The 25930-nt window shown below is 35.1% G+C and overlaps 1 protein-coding gene across 1 annotated transcript in view; it reads left to right on the top strand.

Moving 5' to 3' along the window:
- MALRD1 (MAM and LDL receptor class A domain containing 1) overlaps positions 1 to 25930 on the top strand; it is a 670416-nt gene that overhangs the window by 508586 nt on the left and 135900 nt on the right. Inside the window, exon 33 of the mRNA XM_025396215.1 lies at positions 7861 to 8062. Coding sequence (XP_025252000.1) covers positions 7861 to 8062 — 202 coding nt within the window. The remainder of the gene's footprint in view (positions 1 to 7860; positions 8063 to 25930) is intronic.

Below are 25930 nucleotides of genomic sequence, written 5' to 3'. Positions count from 1 at the left end.
AGGCAAGACCCTTCACCAGCAAGAAGGTTATGAACCGAAGGCTGAGATGGTCATTAGCATATTTTAGCAATAATATATTTTTAAGTTAAGGTATATACATGGCTTTTTGTAGACATACTGCTGTTGAACACTTAACCAGCTACAGTGTAGTGTAAACATGACTTTTATATGCACTGAGAAACCAAAAGATTTGTATGACTCATGTTATTGCAATATTCAGTTTATTGCAGTAGTCTGGAACTGAACTCGCAATATCTTTGAGCTCTGCTTATTAACGTCTTTCATTTAATAGCCATTAAAACTGAAATTTAAAGAGATTAAGTAACTTGGCCTAAAACATTCAATTAATCTGGGAAAAGACAGGATTGGAATCTGGGTCCTAATTCCTATTATGTTGCTCAGCTTTCTGGCTAACAGGTAGGTTAAACATTGGGGGAAAGTTCTATGCTTTTGAAATATAGTAGAGATTAACAGAAATGTCTCCCTATATCACAAATAATCACCAACCAATTTTGGACAGTCCTTTATAGTTTGAAAAAGTATTTCATATATATAAACCCATTTAATTTGCTTTGAGGTGTTAGGAAGGAAACTGTGGGATTCTTGGTCTTCGTCTTAAATAAGAAAGGTGAAGAAAAAGATAAGAGTGATCTATTTCCTCAATCTTTAATGACTCAGCTGAATTGTAGATTGTTATTTCATCCTAATTCTGATTGTTCTAAGATTTGTTTTTTATTATTACCCACTCCCCTACTTGCCTATGGTGCATTCTTTATAACATGCCCTAGATTATTTATAATTCAGTGACATCCAAACCCAGAAATTGTGGTGAAGTTTTAGTGCAACAAAGTAATTAAGTTTTTTAAACTTTTTAATTTTAAATTCAGGGGTACATGTGCAGGTTTGTTAAATAGGTAAATGTGTGCCATGGGTTTTTATTATTATTATTTCATCACCTAGGTATTAAGCCAAATAACTAGTACCCATTAATTATTTTTCCTGACCCCCTACCTCCTTCCACCCTCCACCCTCCACCCTCCAATAGGCCCTAGTGTGTGTGGGCTCCCCTCTATGTGTCCACGTGTACTCATCATTTCGCTCCCACTTAAGTGTGAGAAAATGCGGTATTTGGTTTTCTGTTCCTGCATTAGTTTCCTGAGGATAATGGCTTCCAGCTCCATCCATGTCCCTGCAAAGGACATGATCTCATTCTTTTTAATGGCCACATAGTATTCCATGGTGTCTATGTACCACATTTTCCTTATCCAGTCTATCATTAATAGGGATTTAGGTTGATTCCATGTCTTTGCTACCATTAATAGTGCTGCAATGAACATACATACCTATATGTATGTCTTTATAGTAGAAGGATTTATATTTTGGGGGGTATATACCCCATAATAGGATTGCAGGGTAAAATGCTAGTTCTGTTTCTAGATTTTTGAGGAATCACCACACTGTCTTCCACAATATAAGTGTTCCTTTTTCTCTACAACCTTGTCAGCATCTGTTATTTTTTGCCTTTTTACTGGTAGCCATTCTGACTAGTGTGAGATGATATCTTATTGTGATTTTGATTTGCGTTTCTGTAAAGATCAGTGATTGAACTTTTTTTTTTTTTCATATGATTGTTGGCTGCATGTAGGTCTTCTTTTGAAAAGTATCTGTTCATGTCCTTTACCCATTTTTAATAAGGTTGTTTTTGTTCCTGTAAACTTAAGTTCTTTAGAGATGCTGGATATTAGACCTTTATAAGATGCAAAGTATGCAAATGTTTCCTCACATTCTGTAGGTTGTCTGTTTACTCTGTTCTTTTTGCTTAGGATTGCCTTGGCTATTTGGGCTCTTTTTTGCTTTGTTCTTTTTGTTTGGGATTGTCTTGGCTATTCTGGCTCTTTTTTGGTTCCATATAAATTTTAAAATAGTCTTTTCTAGTTCTGCGAAGAGTGTCAATGGTAGTTTAATGGGACTAGCATTAAATCTATAAATTGCTTTGGGCAGTATGGCTATTTTAATAATATTGCTTCTTCCTATCCATGAGCATGAAATGTTTTTCCATTTGTTTGTGTCATCTCTGATATTTTTCAGCACTGTCTTGTAATTTTCATTGTAGAGATCTTTCACCTCCCTGGTTCACTGTATTCCTAGATATTTTATTCATTTGTTGCTACTGTGAATGGGATTTTATTCCTGGCTCAGCTCTCGGCTTGACTGTTGCTGGTAATGGAATGCTACTGATTTTTGTATGTTGATTTTGTATCTTGAGACTTTACTGAAGTTGCTTATCAGCTTAAGAAGCTTTTGCGCTGAGACAATGGTGTTTTCTAGATGTAGGATCATGTTGCCTGCAAGCAAGGGTAATTTAACTTTCTCTCTTCCTTTTTGGAAGCCTTTATTTCTTTATCTTTCCCGATTGCCCTGGTCTGGACTTTCAGTACTGTGTTGAATAGGAGTGGTGAGAGAGTGCCTCCTTGTCTTGAAGGGGGAACGCTTCTAGCTTTTGCCCATTGAGTATAATATTGGATGTGGGTTTGTTCTATGTGGCTCTTATTATTTTGAGGTATATTCCTTCAATATACAGTTTATTGAGAGTTTTAAACATGAACGGATGCTGAATTTCAACGAAAGCCTTTCTGCATCTATTGAGATACTCATGTGGTTTTGTCTTTCATTTTGTTTATGCAATGAATCATATTTATTGATTTCTGTATGTTGAATGAACCCTGCATCCTAGGGATGAAGGCTACTTGATTGTGGTAAATAAGCTTTTTGATGTGCTGCCAGATTAGTTTGCCAGTATTTTTTTTTTTTTTTGAGGATTTTTGCGTTTATGTTCATTGAAGATATTGGCCTGAAGTGTTTTTTTTTGTTTTTTTTTTTTTTTTTTTTTTTTTTTTTGCTGTATCTCTGCCAGGTTTTGGTATCGGGATGATGCTGCCCTAGTAGAATGAGTTAGGGAGGAGTCCCTGCTTTTCAATTTTTTAACTATAGTTTCTGTAGGAATGGTACCAGCTATTCTTTGTACATCTGGTAGAATTCAGCTGTGAATTCATCTCGTCCTAGGATTTTTTGGTTGGTAGGCTATTTATGACTGCTTCAATTTCAGAACTCCTTATTGGCCTGTTCAGGGATTCAGTTTCAGGGTGTATATGTCTACAAATTTATGAATTTCTTCTAGATTTCCTAGTTCATATGCATAGAGGTATTTATAATATTCTGTGATGGTTGTTTGTATTTCTGTGGAGTCAGTGGTAATATCACCCTTATCATTTCTGATTGTTTATTTGAATCTTCTCTCTTTTCTTCTTTATTAGTCTAGCTAGCAACTACCTACTTTATTAATTTTTTTCAAAGTGCGATCTCCTGGATTTGTTGATGTTTTGAATGTTGTCTCTGTCTCCTTATCTGTAAACAGGGTAAGAACACTACTAACTCTCACAGCAGTACCTGAATAATCCTGGTTTTTATAAGTAGATGGATTTGTCTTTTAAATAAGTTGATGAATTGATTATGGTAGAAACATTTTTTAATTTCAAAAGAAAAAAATTATTTTGTTTTTCTTTTGTTCAGTGTTTGCTTTTGTAAAGAATTAATAGTTACACTATAATAACTTATACACAATAAAAATCAAGTTCTGCTCTCCTGCCCTCCTTCCCCATGTTGTCTCCGGTACACATGTTCAAGCTATGGTCTACAACATTATTTTCTGATAAATATGTTGTAACAGTTTGATCTAAGTGTAGATACATTATATTGTACTTGTCCCTAGAAGAAAACAAATTTTAATATGCAAATGTTTATTTATATAATACATAAATGGAAAAAACTATAGTAGGCATACAACCTAATTATGACTTGTAGATGATGATTTCTAGATACTCTCCTACTAGAAATGAATGTTTAAAAGTCCTAAGAAGACTATTTTATTTATATATGTACTCGTGTTCACCTTATTCCATATACTGTACATGGCTATTGACAATCTGGGAATTTAAAGGTGCAGCCCTAAGAAGCTGCTAAATAACTAAAAACAGAAACAATTGGGCTCTATGGTTGGACAAGGAAAACACTCAGAAAATTTCCAATTTAAAATTTCCTATCAGTAGGAAAATATTAAAAAATAATTTTCTGGGCTGGACACGGTGGCTCACACCTGTAATCCCAACCCTTTGGGAGGCCAAAGCGGGTGGATCACGAGGTCAGATCAAGACCATCCTGGCTAATGCAGTGAAACCCCATCTCTACTAAAAATACAAAAAAAAAGTAGCCAGGCGTGGTGGCAGGAGCCTGTAGTCCCAGCTATTCGGGAGGCTGAGGCAGGAGAATGGCGTGAACCCGGGAGGTGGAGTTTGCAGTGAGCCGAGATCGTGCCATTGAACTCCAGCCTCGGTGACAGAAAATCCATCTCAAATAATAATAATAATAATAATAATTTTCTGCATGTATGGATATGTTTATATATTGAATTTTTCATATATCTCATGTTTTCAATACAATTTAAGTCAAGACATTTGGTTGTGTTATTTTTCTGGTTAATAACCATTATGTCAAAGTATAAAAATATTTTGTTACATCATTTTAAAAAATCCATTTATCATTTCAACAGCTTGTACTGTTTTTAAAAAAATTTTATATTCTTCATAACTAAATTCCCTATTTCTAGTGTTAAATCCCCTACTTAAATTAAAACCTTTTTTGTTATTCAGAAACTGAATAATGTTTAAATTTAGCAAGTTCTCTTTAAGTTTTTAATGTTCTACATTATAAGCAGTAGCTTTGAACATAATATCTTTACATATAATATAACTTTGATAACATAAACTGTACTATAATTTAATATTTTTATATATTCTTGGAATCTATATTTTTATGACAAAGATTATGCTAAAATTATTACTTTACATTATAAAATGTTGACAGTTAATATATTACTGGGTCTGTGTTTGACTAAAATTGAAAAAATATTAAAATAGAAATAGCCAAATTCATCCAGCAATTAATTTTTAGAAAACTATTTAAAATAATTATTACTGTGATATGTGTTGCTGTTTTAGTAGAGTATGTTTAATAAATGTAAAATTAGAAACAAATGACATTGGAATTAATTATTTTTCAAGGAAGTTAGCATGGTGGTTTTTCAAAATTATCGACATTTAAAAGTTATTAAAAATAAACATTTTGTTGAGAGTTATCACACAGAAACCCTCAGAATACAATAATATCAATTCCATTGAAGTACAAAAATATATGCTGTAATTTTAGTTGTTAATGGGCTTCCCATTAGACATAATGAATAAACAACATTATGAGTTCTTAAATAATACTCCTAGTTTTCCTCATTGACCACAGTGACTATGGAATCACTTGCCATAACATGTAATTATTCAATTTAATACACTGGAGGTATTATAAATACATGTTGCTAATGAAATAACCTACAAACTGGCCGAAATTTCATTGAAATAAATAGCGAGTTAGTGAAGTTGACCAGAATTAATTGGGGTAAGATGTGTTGACATGTATTGGAGAGTTTAATGCTCATGACATGGGGGAGAAAAAGTCATGGTATGATTTTGAGAAGCAGAGTAGGAAGAGAATGGAAGGAAAATGAATTTGACAAGAGCATGTAGGATTGAAGATTTAAAAGACTGAATGCAGAGAGAAAAATAAACTGTAAAACCAATAAAAATAGATACATTAATAAATATGTGCAGAGGTTTGGGGAAAGAAACAAAGTGTTGCAGTTACATTTTCATATAATTTGGCTTTCTAAAGTAATTTTGCCAGAAAAAAATTTACAAAATAAATATAATAAAGCCATTTATTTTTAAGTTACTGTGATATAAACCAAGATTTTTGTAAAACTCAGAGTTCACTTTAATTAGGTTCTGTATAGTACACTCTGTTATCAACAAATTGAATTAGACATTTCACATCTTTTTATTTTTAATTTTTAAGAAATGGAAAAGTAATTGGATAAGCTTGTAAACCAAGTATCCACCAGATGCTGGGGCTGAAGATTCTTTGGGATGAGTGCTTACGTGTCAGACTGGAAGTAGTCAACAGATCCAAATTCCCTTCAGATTGAATCTTAGCTTCTTTTGTTAATTAGAGGATCAACATTAAAAGTATTTTTTTTTTTTGGCTTCAGAAATGTCTCGAGAATCATCTTTTCCAAAATGTCCAATTTGACTTTAGGGTTTAAGTCTCACATTTCAGGTTTCCAAACTTTGGGCAAGTTTTAAATTTTTCTTTAGTTTATAGTCAGCTTGATTTATTTTTGTTTTGTTTAATTTGCATTAACAGCTAGATTTCTGAAATTGATCTTAGATTTCTTTTGTACTTGGGGACACTAGCAACATGCTTAACTTCTGGCTCTGGAATATTTGGTGATTCTTGGTAGTATTTCTGGAATGTCAATTTAATATCATAAAATGTAATAAGATGACTGGTATTCTTTCCTTACAGTATAAATTTTGGATATATTTTTATTTATTTATTTTATTTTATTTTATTTTATTTCTTTTGAAATGGAGTCTCGCTCTGTCGTCCAGGCTGGAGTGCAGTGGTGCAATCTCAGCTCACTGCAAGCTCCACCTCCTGGATTCACGCCATTCTCCTGCCTCAGCCTCCCGAGTAGCTGGGACTACAGGTGCCCGCCACCATGCCCAGCTATTTTTTTGTTTTCTTTTTGTATTTTTAGTAGAGACGGGATTTCACCGTGTTAGCCAGAATGGTCTCTGTCTCTTGACAGATCTGCCTGCCTCGGCCTCCCAAAGTGCTGGGATTACAGGCATGAGCCATCGCACCAGACCATATTTTATAGGATAAGTTAACTGTAGATAAATTTTGACACTAAGAAAACAGTGACACAGTAAGATTTTTTAGTAAGAGGGAGGTCGTTGGAAAAATGTACTATTGCAATAGAAGAAAATTAATATCCATGTATTTTCTTTTCTCTGGGTCTTATTTTCCCATGTGAAAAAAAGCATTGTATAACTGATTGCTGAAGTATACTATAAGCCAAATATAAATATATAGAGATATATAGATAGTATTATATATAAGTAATTATATATGGTATGATATATAAATATTACTATATTACCAAATTATACATAACTTTGGTATCTAACTTTAAAATTTAGGTACAAAAAGAGAATATAGAAATATTTCTTTAATCTTATCTTTTTCCTCATTAATTATAAGATGTTTTAAACAGCACTAGAAAATGCCATATTTTTTAAAATTATTTCTGCTGATAAACAAAAATACTAAATCTAGCATGTTTGTTGGTTTCAAAGCTAACTATTTCTCTTTCATTTCTTGTTTGTTGCATTTGTTAGTCACTGAACTATTAAAAAAAGTGCTGAATATCGATGCTAGTTAATGCAGGAAGATTTCCATCTTCAAAATGTTAAAATATTTTCTGCACATTACTGTGGTTTTTAAAATGACTTCTGTAATCTCATATTCATTATCATATTCATGTATCTTGAGGGTCCTCTTTTTCTGCAGTTACAGAACCTTAGTGTAACACAAAGTTCTTTACAATAAAAAAATTGTGTTTATATCTCCTCCAGCTTTTTAAATGCTTAACACACTTACAGTTTTTTTTTATTATGTCCAGTTTGACATACAGAAGTTGATGACAGAAGCAAACAAAGGTCCTACTAACCAAGGAAAATATAACATCCATTGACTCACTTTATAACTCACAATTTCTACAGATAGAAAATACAATAGTCAATATATCGAGCTGTTACATAGCCAGAGATTTCATTCTTTCATCAGTCATCTGGATGTCCTGATACTTCTAATATCCAATCATAAAAAGTTGTTTTTTAATGATTTTTAAAGGTGTATACCATTGAAGAATCGGGGCTAAACATCCTGGTGTGGTCAGTGATTGGAAATAAAAGAATGGGATGGACATATGGCTATGTGCCTCTCTCCAGTAACAGTCCATTTAAGGTGGCATTTGAAGCTGATTTGGATGGCAATGAGGACATCTTTATTGCTCTTGATGACATCTCTTTCACCCCAGAGTGTGTGACTGGAGGTAAGTGATTCTTTCAGAAAATGGGAATAAGTGTTTATTTTTAGTATCTAAATACACTAAATGTTTGGGAATTTCTGAGGAATTACATTTATTTCCAGGTCCAGTTCTAGTTACACATGGAAAAGAGTCATATATAGTAAGAAGTAAAGTTTATCTGCCCGTGAACTTTGCCATGAAATTTTCATGTCTTGTAGGCAACGAAATAACTTTGCACTAAAGTTGTTTTAGAAACCCTGAGGAAATTTTGTTCGGTGAATGTAGCTTTATTTTCTGCTTTCCTTATTCCCAAAGGTTCACAAGAACTGCACAAGGCAAAGGCCCCCGTGGCTACCTGTTATCTTCCAGACTGTTTTCTCCATCTGTATTGACCTTTCCCCTTCCCCAGGCCACGTTCCTTCTCCTAACCATTTCTACCATACAAGCTAGAAGGCTCATTCTATTTCAAAAAGAAAAAAAAAAGTTATATTCTAAACACCTTTTCTTAAAAAGTCACCCCTTTAAATGAAATCTGAATTTCTGCTATTTAAGACGTTCTCCCCTAAGTGGGGCTGTTTGTTCCCTTACTGAGTCTTCCATTTAAAATATTAAATAGTAGGGTCATTGTCTTTCTAGCTACTCAGTGCCTCTTTTAAAGTTTTTTTTTTTTTTTTTTCCCCTAACACTCCTACTCAAAGGTTTCTTTTCTTTTAAGGCCACACATCTGAATTTTTATTCTTCTCATAGTTTTTCTCTGGATTCTAAATCTTGGGCAATTTCAACTTCAGGTGAGACACCCTATCTAAAACATCAACTTCTTTGAGTCTAATAGGTAGTGCAAACCTGCTTCTGCAATAAGTCACTCGCATAGTTACATTCAGCGCCTGAGCATCCCCTTTGAAATCTTAAGGTTAAAAATCTCATATAATCACCACTTTCTCATCTTCATTACTCCTCCGAAGGCTGTTTTCTAGTAACATTAGTAATAAGAAAAATATATTCTAGATCATCAAGGCCTCCTGGTTTTTGGGATTCCATAAACAGCCTCTTACTTTTTCACCCAATAATTATAGGTTTAATGATTAACACCTTATCCAAATCCATTCACATTCTGAATTTTGAATTCTGTTATGTCCTATTTCTTAAATTTTTCACACAAATTTGAATACTATGTGCCAGGCAATTTGCTAAGCATTTTGCACATATTAATACATTTATTTATCAGCACACTCCTGTAAATAGATTCTAGATATACATTCATATAATAATATGAATAGATCATTCAGCTGATATTCTGCCATAATGGCTTTATGGTAAATAAACTTATTTACAATAAATTATAATTTATTTACAATAAGTAAATCTATTATTGTAAATAGATTCTAGATCTATATTCATATAATAATATGAATAAATTATTCATCCCATATTCTGCCATAATGGCTTTAATCATCTTTGCAGTTGAGGTCATATAACCTCTGAATTTTCCAAAACTGTTGCTAGTCATGCTGATTGGAACCACTAAATGTGCTGGTATCTTACCTTAGCTAGGCCTTTTAGGGCCCCAGACACATGAGTTTCTCATTTCCTGGCACCCATTTTCTCCAGCAATCCTCAAATCCTCCCATTTCTCCCAGGCACATTCTTCACTCTGCTGGTATTCTTGTGTCCTTTGAATAGAAGTAAAGCCATTTTGTGATAAATTCCTTTAATTTCCTCATTTTCACCCCCTAAATGGGCCTGCATCTGCCTCCAAACTCTTTTTTTCACCATTTATCTCAGGAAAAAAAAAATTCTTCATCTTCCCAAGCATGAATATATATTTTTAGAACATTTGCTTTCTCAACTTCTCTCAGCCATTGCTCCATAAAAGTCTTCTGTAGCTCATGTCTTCAATAACTCTTCTTCCACTCATTCTTGGCTCTGTCTTTTATATATATATATTCCATAATATGTATATATATATTATAAAATGTATTATTATATATTATAATATATATTGCTAATTACATTATTATATTACTCATTAGTAACATATATATTAACATGCAGTTCATATATATAATTCTACATACATCATTATATATATTATATATATATACTGGAATATATATTTACATATATTTCTTATATATGTTATTCCATATGTATATAATGGAATAATACATATTTGTATGTTTTTTATGAATTTTGAGCTCCTCAAGAGCAAGAGAAGCTTGAGAGCTTATATTTCATCTCCAGATTCTAACATAGGGCCTAGGAAATGTAGCCTAAGAAATTGCTGTTTTTCAAAATAGCATAATGACAGTGAAAACTGATTGTGTGAACAACAACCTAACATTCACCAAAGTATAAAGGTTCATCTTTCCCAGTATGTTATAGAACAGATTTTACTGTCAAGGACTATTTAAAAAAAAACAAAACACTGTGACCTTTGGCATTAAACCTTGAACTTTGTCATTTTGTGTCATAAAAGTACCTCTCCCTAGCCCCATTCTCTCCTCCAAAATCCAAAATCTTAAGGCATAGCTTCTGCAGCACGACTTCATTATTGATTCAGGCAGTTGCTTTTAGAAAATCATAAATTAAATCAGCACTCCTAAAACTGGGGTGTACAGATGCCCACAGCAATGTCCTAGGGAGTATGCAATACCACGAAATAAATCCGATGTAATTCATTGGGTTTATCTGAAAATTTTGGGAGAAAAGTTAAATAATTTATTATGTGACATTTGAAGTAAACACAAATCTACTATATAGTGGAATGTCAAAGAGAAAACAGAAAGCTTTAAAGGAATGTGGTCCTTTAGTGCTGTTACTAATGTCCTCTTCCCTGTGGTTTTTGGCACTATTGTGGAAAATTTTGAAAGGTGCCTAATAGATAATTTAGACACTGAATACCTGTGTCATATAATAGACAATATGCATAATATATTGCTGAATATGAAAGTTACAACCAATGCAAGATCTAAATAATACAAGAGTCTATTGTTAAGTGTAGAAAAATGATAAAAGTGTAAAACCAATTTTAATAAGATATCCATCAAAAAAGATATCTATCTATAAATCCTGAAAGATATACAAAATATAATATCTGTCTCTGAAAAATAGAAATATGAATTATTTTTCTTTTCTTCATGGTATTTTTCTTCCATGTTTTTAAATGTCTGCTTAAAACTGTGTTGTTTGTAATTGGGAAAAAAATAATGATGTTGCTTTATCAAGTAAAAGTATAATGTCATGATACATATAATTAAGAACCACATATTTTGGGTTAATTATTGTTTTAATCTTGCCCTAAATGAAGTTATTTATTGAAATTATTATAGGGCACTGTTGCATAGATGGATTTATTTCTATTACTTTGAGTCCTGTGTTTTTCCAGTAGTTATTCCTGTTAATAATAACTCCTATCTGTGAAACTCTTTGAGAAATGTGAGAACAGATTATAATTAGCTCTTCTTACTTGCCAAGGTTAGGGAACGTCAGGCAGAATAAACGTTACGGGTGAGCTGTTCTGCTAGTAGTTCAGGCATCTGATGTTTCACCATTCAGGAGCAAATCTTTATCCTGTGTAAGAATGACTAATCTAGAATTAGTTTATCCTGTGTAAGAATGACTAATCTAGAATTAGTTTTGCCTTAGCGGTTTTTCTTCCAGTTGCCTTAACTTTCCAAATAACAGCCAACAAAGTTAGACAGAAGTTTTAGATGTTCAAGAAGGAAACAAAAATAGCAATTATATATATGCCTCAGAGACATTTGGCAAAAATTATCTTTTAAGTGTTAGTACTTAGCAAGGCAAACTTCATTTCCCAGAAATGCTGGATAAAGGAAGCATTCTTTTTCACATAACATTTAAAATAGGTCAAATTGAGACATTCCTCTTTAAAGTTTCTATTTTATAGGCTAAAAATCTCCAGAATAGGATGCAGTTTACCAGTGAAATATAGTTGTTAAAAAATGCAAGAATTCTTATAGTACAAGACCTACCACAATGAATGTTTACTGAATAAAGCAAGAAACAGAAATTAAATATTTTTTTTCAGTATCCATTTATGGGTTCATACTTCAGCCCTTAGGAAATGTGAAAAAGTCTATACCATTAAAACTACTAGCTTTGTTTGTCTTTCCTTAGTAAACACAGACAAGACACAAATGAACCAAGGCACCTGAATTAACAGATAACTTTCTTCGGATCTTTTAACAAGACATCCAGATTTGTATGTTGAACATGCCAGCTTTCTGCTCAGGTCCAGATTAACATCCTACGATTGAAAACAGGAAACTCTCAACTTCATTTCAACCTCATATTAGGTGTTTTGTTGTTGTTTTTATCACCCCCACAAACTCCCATAATTGGAAGGAATATAGAACAACATTTGTCACCCCAAGTTACCTGCAGTTTTCTTTCCATGTAGAAGATTCCACTAAAAACAGCAGTCCTATCCCCCACCAACCTTTACCTTCCGCATTATTACTTCTTTGTCCTGCCTTAATTCCTTTACGTTTCCCAGGGCAACATTTTGTAAATGAGATAAACTTGACGAAATAGGAAATCTCCAGAAATTCTGAGTCAGCAGAAGAGTGTGTATTTTTATTGCATCTGTTTTCCTTAGCCATGTGAGTTTCCAAGAGAGAAATGTGTTTTCTGTTTTACTTCTATCATTTGAAACAAGGAGGATCTCATCTGTCTCTGTGATGAAGAAACATTTTACAGCACTGTTAGGACATGGATACTTTTAAAACTAAATGTGAGGTTGTAAAAATATTTGAAATAACAATGGCTTGAAAATACTGTGTATATCTGCGCCGTTTTGTCAGGAGTTTAATAAGGTGGCAAATACCAACAGACACAACCCTATGGAGATTGCGCCATATCTAGGAAGTGGATTATTTCCATATAGAAGTTGGCTGGTACACTGGGTAGAATAGTATCTTCTCAAAAATCCATGTTCTTTGCAAGACCTCAGAATATGACCTCATTTAGAAATATGGCCTTTGTGGATGTAATTAAGAAGTGAATTAAGGGCATTTTGGAGTAGGATGGACCCTAATCCAATGTGACCAATGTCCTTAGAAGAAGAAGAGGAGAAAACACACAGAGAATACCATGTGATGAAGGAGGCAGAGATTGGAGTAACTTATCTACAAGTCAGGGAATGCCCAGCATGGTCAGCCAAAAAGATGCTAAGAGAAAGGAGTGGAGCAGCTTCTCCCCAGAGTCTGCAGAGAGAGCAGGGCCCTAGCAACACCTTGAATTCAGACTTCTGGCCCCCAAACTATGGAAGCATCAATGTCTAGTGTTTTCAGCCATCTACCTTGTGTTACTTTGTTACTGTGACTAGGAAACTAATACAACTGGGAGCATTGAAGCCTACTTTATAGTCAAGAACTGGGGGCAAATCTTCATTATGTACTGCTTCCTGTTTGCTTTCTGTCTCTCTTGTTTGCTATCTGGGATGGGACCCCACTGAGCCATGAGCTCTAGATTCTGTACAGCGGGCAGACAACCTTGACCATGGGACATTTTCCTTCTGGATCCTGCCCCAGGTCAAGGTGGTTGGAAACCCTCCCTGGACCTGGAAGCCATTAAGGCTTGGCCTCGCATCACCATGGCCCTCTCCTAGGAGGGACTCAAGGCTGGCATGGCTCTGCATGGCAGGCATGGTGGATCAGGGCACCTGCCCAGCTCAGCCAGTCCCTGGTGCCCCTTCCTCTGAACCAGGTGGCGGCAGCAGCCCTGGGCAGAAGAGACAGCTAGGAAGTGGTCTCATAGAAGCCCAGTGGAGCAGAGAAATGAGAAACAAAGCACATTTCATCCAACTTTAGGCAGGAAAAGCAGAGATTCGCCCCCTGCCTCATTTTCTTTCTCTTCCCAGAATAATCATTAAACTTTTCCCATGCTCAGCCACCCCCTTCCCCCACAAAAAGAAAAAAAATCTTCATTATGCTATCTTACTACTCATTGGACCTGATTTTTCTCATCCATGAAATGATTATTGTCAGGATTTAGTAATATGCCTTTCCTAAGAGTTGCATTAACCACTTCACGCAAATGAGGAATCATTTTGAAAAACCTATGAATCATTCTTAAGTGACCTAATATATCACTTAATATTCCCCATTGAAACATGCTGCATCTGAAACTCCCTTGGATAAAGGCAGTAAATAACAAGAGGTGCTGTGATATGTTCAAACGCTGAGAAAACTCCAGTTTGGGAGATTAACATTATGGGCACTTTCTCCCCTTCCCCCAGTGACTAGGTTTTGTTGTTATTGAATTGAAAGAAAATAGACCTTCAGAGAGTGAATGGAGATTCTAAAGAAAATAAATGTCATCATAGGGCATCCTTTTTGTCTTGACTTGATAAATATTAGTTAATGGCAAATAGCAAGGTGCCAAACAAAATAAAGAATAAAATTCATAATAAAGTTAAGGGGAGTAGTTCAAATTCTGTTTCACTGCTGAAAAAATAATAGCTCTCACTTCATTAATGAATAGAGACTCCCATTCTTCTTTCGTATCTCTAGGCTGGACTAGCAAGTCCAAGTTAGAATTTTCAGGTGTAATCTCTTAAGCACAAATTATTTAAAGGCAGAAATCTTTGTCAGTTGTGTTCAATGGTGTATTCTATATGCCTGGATGAGTTCCTGTTATGTAGTAAGCACTCAATGAGTATGTTGTATGACTAGAGAAATATGTTGAATGAAGAGATAATTAAGTAAAAGTCACCGTTAGTTGAATTTATGTGGCATCCCTCTCTTCATACTCACCAATGACCTCAGCCTGCAAAGTTGTCTCAATTTTGTGTTTGGGGAAAAGAGAGATCAAGAACAAGAGACAGAGAGAGAGAGAGAGAGAATGAATTTTGTGAATAGTCCAGCAGGCTCTGTGTGGTTGTATTGAGTGGTGGAAAGAAGACTGCTGGAATAAAATTATGGAGAGCTTGGTCTAAACCATGGTTGAGCCACTAGATACTTGTACAATTTTGGACAAATCATTTAAACTCTCTAGACCATGTTATGTGATCGGGGAAATGAAATAGATGATTGCTTAAATCCCATCCAACTCTGCCATTTTGTGATTATATGAGACTAGATTTGGAGGAGAGGATTAGGGAAACAGAAAGAAGGCACAGAGCATGACATGGGAGAGTAGAGAATTCAGAGAGAATGAGGAGGGAGTTAAAGGAGATCTGGGAGTTAGAGGAGCGAGGTAAAAGTAGAAATGTCGTTGCAGTTAGATGCAGAAGACTTCTCACTACTGGATGTGTCTTTGAATTTAAGTTTGCCATTCATACAGTCAATGCTAGTTGACAATCAATGTGCTGCCCTCAAGTTGGATTGGAAAGACAGGTAGGAATGTAGCAATGTCTACAGCTCTCGAGGAGTTTACAATCTAAGAAAATACTGTTATAATGATGCATACCTGAAAGTTTAAAGTACAGTTTGCCCTTGAACTACATGGATTCGAATTGCCCAGGTTCACTTACTTGTGGAGTTTTTTTCAACCAAATGCAGATGGAAAATGCAATATTCGTGGGATGCAAAACCCACATATACAGAGGGCAACTATTGGTATAAGCAAGACCCAGCAGGGCTAACCAAAGCCCCAATTTGTAGCATTTGCCTATTTGGTGTAAATACTCCCAGCATGGTTGATTTCAGGCTGCTCATGTGACATTCCTGAAGGTGATATTAAGAATAGATACTCAGCATCATCTGGTGAACCAGTACAAGCAGGATGCTACACGTAGTGTCAGAGGAGTGAGCCCCAGGTTCAACAGCGCCACTTCCCTCCCAGCTAGACAGTGAGAATGAAAGCAAAGGCCATGGTTCATGGCAAAAAAATAAAGTAAATAAATAAATAAATAAATAAAGTAGCACATTTACTCAGCATTATTAATAGATGTTATTGCCAATGAGCAATAATGTTTTCATAATAAGGATATTTGTACCTTTTGTTTCAGTTGATAAAGAAGGCCTCAGAAGTATCTTGGTTATGAATAATAAGGAAATGCCATTAGTGTCTTCAGTGCCTGTGCATACCTTTGTAAATATCCACTTTGAAACCAGTTATTATCCACTGCTCCATATCCTTACTCTCAATACAGCTCAGTCAGTAAGTTCTATAAATGTTGCCATCTTTTCTTCTCCCAGTTTCTTTTTACTGCCCAAGTTCTCATTTGAGACCTTCTGATTGTTCATCAGACTCTCTGTAACGACCACATAACTGATGTATCTAATTTATTCACACATATACAACTCCCAAATTAGTCCTCTAGTACCAATTATGTTGTCAGTTCCAGAAAGGTAGACCACTCCCCTATCTTACCACAATAGAGAAAAGAATATGTTATTGCAAGCAACAGAATTGTGCTTGGGCTAACTTAAGCAGAAAGTGAGTTTACTGAAAGGATATTGGATTGCTCCAAAATTCAGAAGTAAGGTTAAAAATCCAAACCAGGGACATGAGCAGGAAGTAAGTGAGACAACATTTGAGGGTAAGATTGGCTAATGCCACTGCCTTCAAGTAATTGCTTGAAGAATTGTACCCCTCTGCCATCACTATGAATAATCTTAAATACTCCCTATGTCATTCCTCCAAAATTGAAAGTGCTGGTTGGAGCATACCATTTCCAATCCCAAGTCATACTTCCACACTTCAAAGTCACATTAAGTTATTCTATCATCTTTAATTTGCACAACATGCCTCTCTGGATGATAGCCGTTCTTATTCTCATTTTATCAGAGTTAAGCTTGAAAATTCTGCAACATTTGTGCCAAATTATAACATTAACCAGCAACAATAAACCCTCTATGTATACTTTCATGTTGTATAATAGAACACAAATAGAAGGGAAATTAATCAAAATACATAAATTCATGCAATTTGTAAAGAGGAGAAGAATGCTTAGTGGTTAATTGCCTACTAAATAAGTTTCTTATTCTTTAGTACACCTACTGACTTATCTGTCTCTGTCTATAAAATGATCCCTTTAAACAGGATCCTTTGTCTTTCTCAAGTCATTACCCATATCCCCTCATCTCCATGATTTTAGTCCTACCACTTCTCTGGCTGAGAAAGCACAACCCTTTATCTCCTCTTGTGTAAATCCTCCTCCAATTTCGGGGCAGAACAAAAGCTGCTTTCTTCATGAACTTATCCTTAATCCTCCCCACAGGAACCCATGCTCTGAGATTGTCTTAGCTTTAACTTTGCAGTTCTTCTATAGTATATCTTACAAGATACTGTTGATATCTGTAGCTTGTTCTCTGTCATTTTTAGTTTCTCCACATTGAAAAATCCACATTGTCTTTTTTTTATAGATATATGGTGATAGGGTTATGGATAACTTTCTCCTCATCTTTAGATTTTTTTTTCTCTTTTATTTATTTATTTATTTTTATTTATTTATTTTTTATTATACTTTAAGTTCTAGGGTACATGTACACAACATGCAAGTTTGTTACATATGTATACATGTGCCATGTTGGTGTGCTGCACCCATTAACTTGTCATTTACATTAGGTATATCTCCTAATGCTATCCCTCCCCACTACCCCATCCCCACAGTAGGACCTGGTGTGTGAGTTTGATTTAGCAAGAATGAGTGATCGTTAACTTCAAAATGGATTGAGAAAATGTAAAATAAATTTCAAGTCAGTATATAACATAGAGTAGGTATCTATTGTATATAATATAGCAATCGTAGATGAATTATTTAAAACTTTGTTTTAATATGAGTGTCATTTTTATGATTTTGGTTCAGTTAGTGATTCATACGCCTTGTTTTAAAATGAATAGTGATAAATGTATAAAAGCCGAAAGGAAATGATTACCAGGCAATCCTGATTTACTTATTGGATTATAGAATATTATTAGATTTTAAATCTATTATTGTGGGTCATGAAGTCCTTACTGTTTGTCAGAAGATGGGTTAATTCCTTTTTGCTCCTGGAAGGGATATTAGATTTGAAGGCAAAAACACTAGAGCCAGAAAATGGCATTAAATGCTAATACCAGGCAGGCTTAAGGGAGTAAAACCTGGATTCCCTGCTTGACAGCCTTTGGAGGAGTCTGCCTGTTATACTAGGAGGTGGTTCTTACTTGGTTGCCTGCTGCTCATCAGGCTGGAAGGAATTTTGTTGAATTAGGGGGAAGAACTCTAAATGACAACCATGGAAAAATCACTCTCAGTGTGAATCATATTCCATTAGCTTGAATTTCACAAGTGTCTCATCCAGAACTCAAAGATGAAACACAAACCACTGTCCCAACACTCTGTCTTAAAGATGAAGGCTTTCATGTGAACGATGACATTGGTCACATAAATACATATGCATTAATATATATGCAGCATAACATATATATAAAATAAAACATAACATGGTAACTTAGTCATTTCACAACCATATGGAAACAATCATCAATTCCTAAATTCCTGGTCACTTTTGGAAATTATAACCTTTGCTGACTCTTATTTTCACTCAGAAAAGCTCAGCATCCAAATGTTTTACCAGGCCAAGCATGTCAGAGAGATTCTGTGGGCTTTTCACAGCCAGGGTCAATCTGGCCCTGTTTTGTTCTCTTGGGCTAAGAGAGTCTACTTTTATTATGATTTTTCTGATTCCTTGGAACACATATGTTGTTTGCTGGAAAACATCCAGACTTTATTAAAAAAAGTTAATTTGTTGTCTAAGAAATAGGAGAATGCACTGTTGTTTTACTTAATAGTCTAAGTTTTAAGAAAAAAAAAATTTTTTTTCAGATAGAAAAAGAAGAGACTTTCCCAGAATGGCCCCTTTTTTTTTTTTTTTTGCAATAACATCTTATTGATGTGTAAGACTATTTTACTCAGAAAGAACCAGTTGCTATTTGTAGAAATAGCTGAAAATGGGGGCCTGGGTGGGATTGATGGTTCAACAAAGAGTGATTGTGCATACACATATGAGTCTTCATTTTTCACCATTGTAAATTTGCTCAAAATAGAAAACATGGGATTAGAGAAATAACCCAGTTCCGGGTGCAGTGGCTCATGCCTGTCATCCCAGCACTTAGGAAGCCTGAGGCAGGTGGAACACCTGAGGTCAGGTGTTCGAGCCCACCCTGGCTGACATGGTGAAGCCCTGTCTCTATTAAAAATATAAAAATTAACTTAATGTGGAGGCACATGCCTGTAATCTCAGCTACTTGGGAAGCTGAGGCAGAAGAATCGCTTGAACCCGAGAGATGGAGGTTACAGTGAGCTGAGATCATGTCACTGCACTCCAGCTGGGGGGACAGAAAAAGAAAACAAAAAAGAGGTGACAAGCTCATGTCTGGGTTTTTTGTTTTGTTTTGTTTTGTTTTGTTTTCACAGAATACATGATTGACCGATTTAAAGACCAGTCCAAGAACCAAAATATCTAAACCTTGTGTTTTGTCCTTCCTTCTTCTTCTGATGGTGTTGTAACTCATGTTATGCATGCTGGTGAGATGTGCACCCTGTGGGTTTCCATATACATCTTTTAGCTTACATCTTCATACTTGAGTCAGCCTGTTCTGACCAACAATCTCAGGGAACGCGTGTTATATAATGGGACAAGATAACCCAACAGAATTTAATCTAATCACATTTAGTTGTTTCTATTAGGAAGGCAGAAATTAGTCTCAACCTCTGTGTTTTATAAAATAATGATGTAGTCATATGCAGTGCTTTAAATGTTAGGTTAAGAGGCTCATTCACATTCCTCAAAAGTTACTCTTCAGTTAAATATAGCTATATTTGTCTTTGTCTTTAGTGCCGATCACTGTTAACTGGAAGGTATGGTATCACAGCCACTTGTTCTATTTGGTTGCATCATAGAGTGGTTGAGATATTGCACCTGGAAGGTATCTATTAGAGACAACTGTAGAATAATACCTGACTCTTGAGTGGTCTTCTCTAATGCCCATCTCACCAAATGATTTGTCTCCCATTTGACCTTTCTAAGACAGGTAAAACAGATGTTCCCAAAGTGCATGTGAAATTTAACATTCTTCCTTCACTGATAGATTGTCTAAAACTCCTAGAAGTTTTTTATTGTATATATTTATGGTGTGTGATGAGAGATGGCTTCTCACTCTCCATTCTCAGCCTTTTATACTAAGAGAAAGATCTGATTATTGATTGGTGCCAAAGCACCTGCTCATAATTTCTGTAAATAACAGCTTTCCACTCATAGGACCGATGATGACTTTCTCTTTCTCAGCCTACACCAGCTAGCCAAGAATATAATGCATGTCCTATAGTCTGAAATATTCTTTATTTCCTCTGTAATTTTAGGGTTTTCTGGAGAAGAACGTGAGCATAGGTGAGTCTGAATCAGATGTCAGTGTGTTGAATACCAACTAAAAATGGTGGACTTAACCCTGTAAGGCATTGAAGAACCATTTTTGAGCAGAGTTCTTCCTTTGGGAAATGTGTGCTGGAAGAAATGTAAATGTTGAATTAAAAGAGGAAAGTATTTAATAATACTGGGCCTAAAGTTAGAAGTCAAGAGTTGAGGATTTGGGGAATGCTTTAGCTATTAAATAAACGTGCAGTAAATATGTACTAGAGCTATCAGTGAGCAACAGCATTAAATTAGGCCAAGTACACAACCTCGTCCAACATTGCATATAATTGCGGCCACGCTAACACAGATATGTCAGACTGGGAACTATTGCACCATCTGGAAATGATTAAACAGGAATGAATCTGTAATGCACAGCGGTCCCTCTGGGTTCCAGGGCTCATGGCAGGAAAAAAAATGGCCAGCAACCACCCTTCCTTTTTATATTTTTAATATATTTTATCACTTTTACATACGTTTTAGATTATTGGGGGTTATATGAAGGCAGTAAATTCATCATGTATGCAATTTCAGTCATTTGCAGTGGTATCACTATTTATGGATATGGAGGAATTGTTTAAAATCCCGGCAAATATTGATGTTGGGTAAAAGCGATAACTCTTTTGGGGCCTCTTAAGACATTCTGTTTCTTCAGATCCTATTTTCTTTCAAGTCTGCAGCCTCTTTATGTGCTGGGGGAAAGGAAGGACTCTGATAATAGGGTTTTCACTTCTCCACCTCCATCTCATCTTTCCTCTGAATGACGTTGCCCATCATCCACTGCCTGGCTATCTTCTCCAAAACTCCTCTATTATTAGTGAGTAGCTTCCTGCTTTCAGGTAACCTGCCTCTGGATGCATGCACACATATTTGTACAAATAACATATACATACATAAGTGCATTTATGTTTGTGTTAAGTTTGAATTTTTTCCAGCTCCCTCCTATGTTGATTTTATTTAGCTTTGGCCTTAACTAGCTGCAGTTATTCACTTTGAAAATAATTGTCACTTTGTACTTGGCATCTCTTCTCAGATACTTGTTAGCTTCCACATTGGACATAAGTTCTGGAAAGTTCTCCATTTTCTTCACTCTTGTCTCTCTGTCTGGCTTTTGACTTTTTGGTCATGGCCAAACGAGCCTTCATGATTTCTTATACTACATGCACTCTGTGTACTTTTCCTCACATGCCAGGACTTTCTGAGTCTTTAGACAAATAGAGGTCATGTTCCATCTTTCTAGGAATATTTAAGCTGTTAAATATATGGAAATGAAATAAGATCAAATTATTCTTTTCTCTGTCCCCATTACAGAGGATGATTTTTTAAACTAAAGAAGAAATTAATATTTGTATACTTTATGAGGGGCTCTTATGGAGACATAACCACAGTTATAATTCACAATAACGTGAAAACAAGAGTACTTATAATTGCAGCTACTAAATTATAATAGTTTCCCCTCATAGATTTTTTTTGTAATCTTTTTGAATGCTGTTAAAAAAATGCCTCCCAGAGACAATTACCCATTTGTAACAGGTGTATTATATTTTACAATGAGCATTTTTACTGTCTATCACTGAGTATGACAATATTTGGCAACAACATAATTTCTGCCCTTTAAAACTGAAGTTCTACGTGCATATCATTTTTCTTTCAAGACAGACAATTTTCCTTTTCTCTAAACATATTAATCATAAAGATAAAAATCCATCAGATTATCCTTGGGCACTTTAAGCTTTTATGGAACTTGTATGAAATTCGTGAGAACATTTCATTGACTTTCACTGCAAATTATCAGTGTGAAATAATTTTTATTGCTATAAGAAATATGTTTCTACTGCTATGCAAACATTAAATGAACAATGAAACTTAACATCTTGTGGGAGGACAAAGAAACACCCACAATGTCAGGGATTGGAACTGTCTGCATAGCACAAAGTGAAGTGATGGTAATCAGAGACATGTCTTGGTTACTACGAATGTCGAAGTTCCTAAATGCCAGTTCCTAAATCCCTTATCCTAGGTGTTTTTCTTTTCTTAAATATTTTCTTTTGCTCTCTTATAAGATCTATAGGAAACAAAAATGGCAGGTTTATTCATATATATACACACACACACACATATATACATATATATATATATATGCATGCATATACAACATCATTTGCAAAAGTCCTTTATGTAAATCACATAAAACTTCTGAAGCAATTGGTAAAGACCTGTAGGATGCATATGAAATAAATGACAGAATTCTTTACTTAAATATAAGTTTATATTCAAATATATTAGAAAGTTTGTTTTTTAAAGAGCTTTCCAGTTTCTGTATTGTTAATCTATCCTTTTACTACTTACGATTTAGTCCATGGAAAGAGTCAATGAAGTCAATGAAAGAATTCTTCAGTTCATCCATTTTGATTATCTAACTTCATATTAATTATCAAGAAAAGTACAATTCCTATTTAAACCATTGATGTATTATTCATCAATGTAAGAAATGTTGATTGAACACATACCTCATGCCATTTACTCTGTTGGGCACTAGGATGTCAGTGTATTCTCAAAGAGAGGTTAAAACTTGTCCAATATGATTTGGAGTGTCCAAGCTCTATTTGAGTCACAATTTTGAGCAAAACATGAGTAAAGTCCTGGTGAAGATGCTATAATAGTAATATAATTACAATTTCCTGACAAAGCCCAAGTATAGCTTTGATTGTGGGATTTTCTGTTGCTTCAGAATCCTTTTTCTCAAAACTAATTTGTACACTAATTCCCTAAATTCTAAAGCAATATTTCTTATTTATTTATTTATTTAGAGATGGAGTCTCACTCTGTCACCCAGGCTGGAGTGCAATGGCGTGATCTCTGCTCACTGCAGTCTCCACCTCTTGGGTTCCAGTGATTCTCTCACCTCAGCCTCCTGAGTAGCTGGGATTACAGGTGCACGGCACCATGCCTGGCTAATTTTTGTATTTTTAGTAGAGATAGGGTTTCACCACGTTGGTCAGGCTGATCTGGAACTGCTGACCTCAAGTCATCCGCCTACCTCAGCCTCCCAAAGTGCTGGGATTATAGGCATGAGCCACCGCGCCTGGCCCAAAGCAACGTTTCTTAACCTGTTTTCTGCTGAAACCCATGCTAGCTGATGTTTATGTGCTTGTCACATTAGTTGCACAATGTAAAGACAAGAGAGTGAAATTGTATATATTGAATAATGTACAATTTCAGGGTAAACATTTTATTGTACATTTTAGGCATTGGATTACTGCATATTAAAAGGGATTTAGAGAAATTAAAAAAATAAAATTTTAAGAGAAAAGTATCAAATATGATGTACAGACTGAAATATATGTTGTAAGGGATATTGGTACAAGATAGATAGACAGACAGATAGATAGATAGAAGATAGCTCAATACCAATGTTGGTATTTATGTGTACCAATATTAGTATATATAAATAAAGTATGTCTAAATATGTGTAGCTATATATAGCTGTGAATGCACACCCTTATTCCTTACTGAAGGAAGCATATTTGGTGGCATACAAGTGAGTAAGAGTAACTTTATTGCTGGTACAGCCTTGAATCAGCTCCAATATACAAAGAATAAATCAGTTGCAAACAATGGCATGAGATACACTTTATTGCTGATTCCAACACACTTGAAACTTGGGATCCTCCTTTTGAGAAACACTCCCTAAAGCATATAAACTAAGCTTTCATATGAATCTCTTTGTTCTTCTCACCCCAGCATTAGGTCTGTATAATACCCCTAATCAGATGTAGCTTGAAAACTGTTGACTTAACAAAAACAAACAAACACCCTTAAGATATATAATGAGTCATCTTGTCAAGATGAATCAACGTTTTTTTGGAATGTCTTTATTTTCTCATTTCTTTCCCTCCATCACAGTCACCAACATTTCTGAGTGCCCCTCTACATTTCTTTTGTACATCCCTTCATCCTTTCTGATGGTACTCTTTGGGGTATACGCAAATGACACTATCAACACAGAATGTACTATTTTCATTTGCTTTCCTGATCTAAGTTTTATTTTTGCACTGAGCATGTTAGGCTCTTCTGCACAGTAACTGTCTCACGTAATGAACGACAACATGAATTTCCAAGGAGGCTAACTACTGTCGGGACCGACCTGAAAGCATTTCCCTTGCACAGTCACCAGCCTTGCACCTCAATGCCATTGGTTTTTAGCAACCTGACCAAGCAGCTCACTGGGCATAGTAAGAAATGGATCAGTGTGCTTGATCAAGGCACAGTACATTTATCAAAGTGTTATGCATTTACTTGCTGGATTGCTACATTCTCAAATAAATTTAGAGAAATTAGAACATAGAAATTTTAAGAGAATCACCAAACATGAGGTGTTGGTTACAATGTAGGTTCTAAGGAATATTGGTGGTGATATATATAATATATAGACATATTTTATATATGTGTATATTTTATATGTGTATATATTCATATAATATATATATATATATAGGTAGTGAGATATCTATCTATAGATCTGTCTTATGCCTTCGCAGGGATGTTCCTGAGAGAACTTCTATGAAATCTCTGATTTGGAGTGTACCTTAAAGTCAGCTTCCCAGGGAACCTGACTTGTGACACTCTAAATGAATCTAGTTTAAATTAAATCTCCTCTGAATTGTTCCTCAAATTTTCATAAGACAGATCTATAGATAGATCTCTCACCACCAATATTGTTATTTTTATATATCAAAGCTAATACATGTATATATACAGTGTGTGTATGTCTCTGTGCATGTGCATGTGTATACTTTATATTCTACAGCAGTTTTAGGTTCACAGCAGAATTGAGAAGAAAATTTCACATATACTCCCTGCCCCCACCCTCATAGTCTTCCCCGCTATTAACATACTGCACCAGAGTGGTACATTTGTTACAGTCAATGAGATGAACCTACTTTGGCACACTGTTGTCACCCCAAGTCCATAGTATACATTAAGTTTCACTCTTTGTGTTGAAAGTTCTATGGATTTTGACAAACATACAATGATATGTATCCACGATTATAATACAATACATATAGTTAGTTTCACCGCCCTGAAAATCTCCTGTGCTCTACCTTTTCATTCCTCCTTGCCCTACCTCCCACCCCATAATTCCTGGCAGATCTTTTTCCTGTCTCCATAATTTTGCCTTTTCTAGAATGTCATATCTTCGAAATCAGACAGCGTGTAGCCTTTTCAGATTGGCTTCTTTCACTAGTAACATGCATTTAAGGTAGTGCTGAGGTTTTTCAGAGTATTAAAAAGAGAACAATGAATGTTGTTGTTCTTATTTTACAGAGTTAAAGGAATTGTATATTATTATCAGCTCCAAAATATAAAGAATAAATCAACTGCAAACTGCAACATGAGATACACTTTATGGTTAATTCTTCCCTCCCCTCCTCCCTCCCTCCCTTCCTTCCTCCCCTCCTCCCTCCCTCCCTGCCTCCCTTCCTCCGTCCTTCCTACCTTCCTTCCTTCGTTTCTCCCTCCCTCCCTCCCT

This window comes from Theropithecus gelada, chromosome 9 (genome assembly GCF_003255815.1).
Source record: "Theropithecus gelada isolate Dixy chromosome 9, Tgel_1.0, whole genome shotgun sequence".
In the NCBI taxonomy this organism is placed as follows: domain Eukaryota; kingdom Metazoa; phylum Chordata; class Mammalia; order Primates; family Cercopithecidae; genus Theropithecus; species Theropithecus gelada.
Note: the sequence above shows the minus strand (reverse complement) of the source record. Positions and strands in the feature narration are given on the sequence as shown.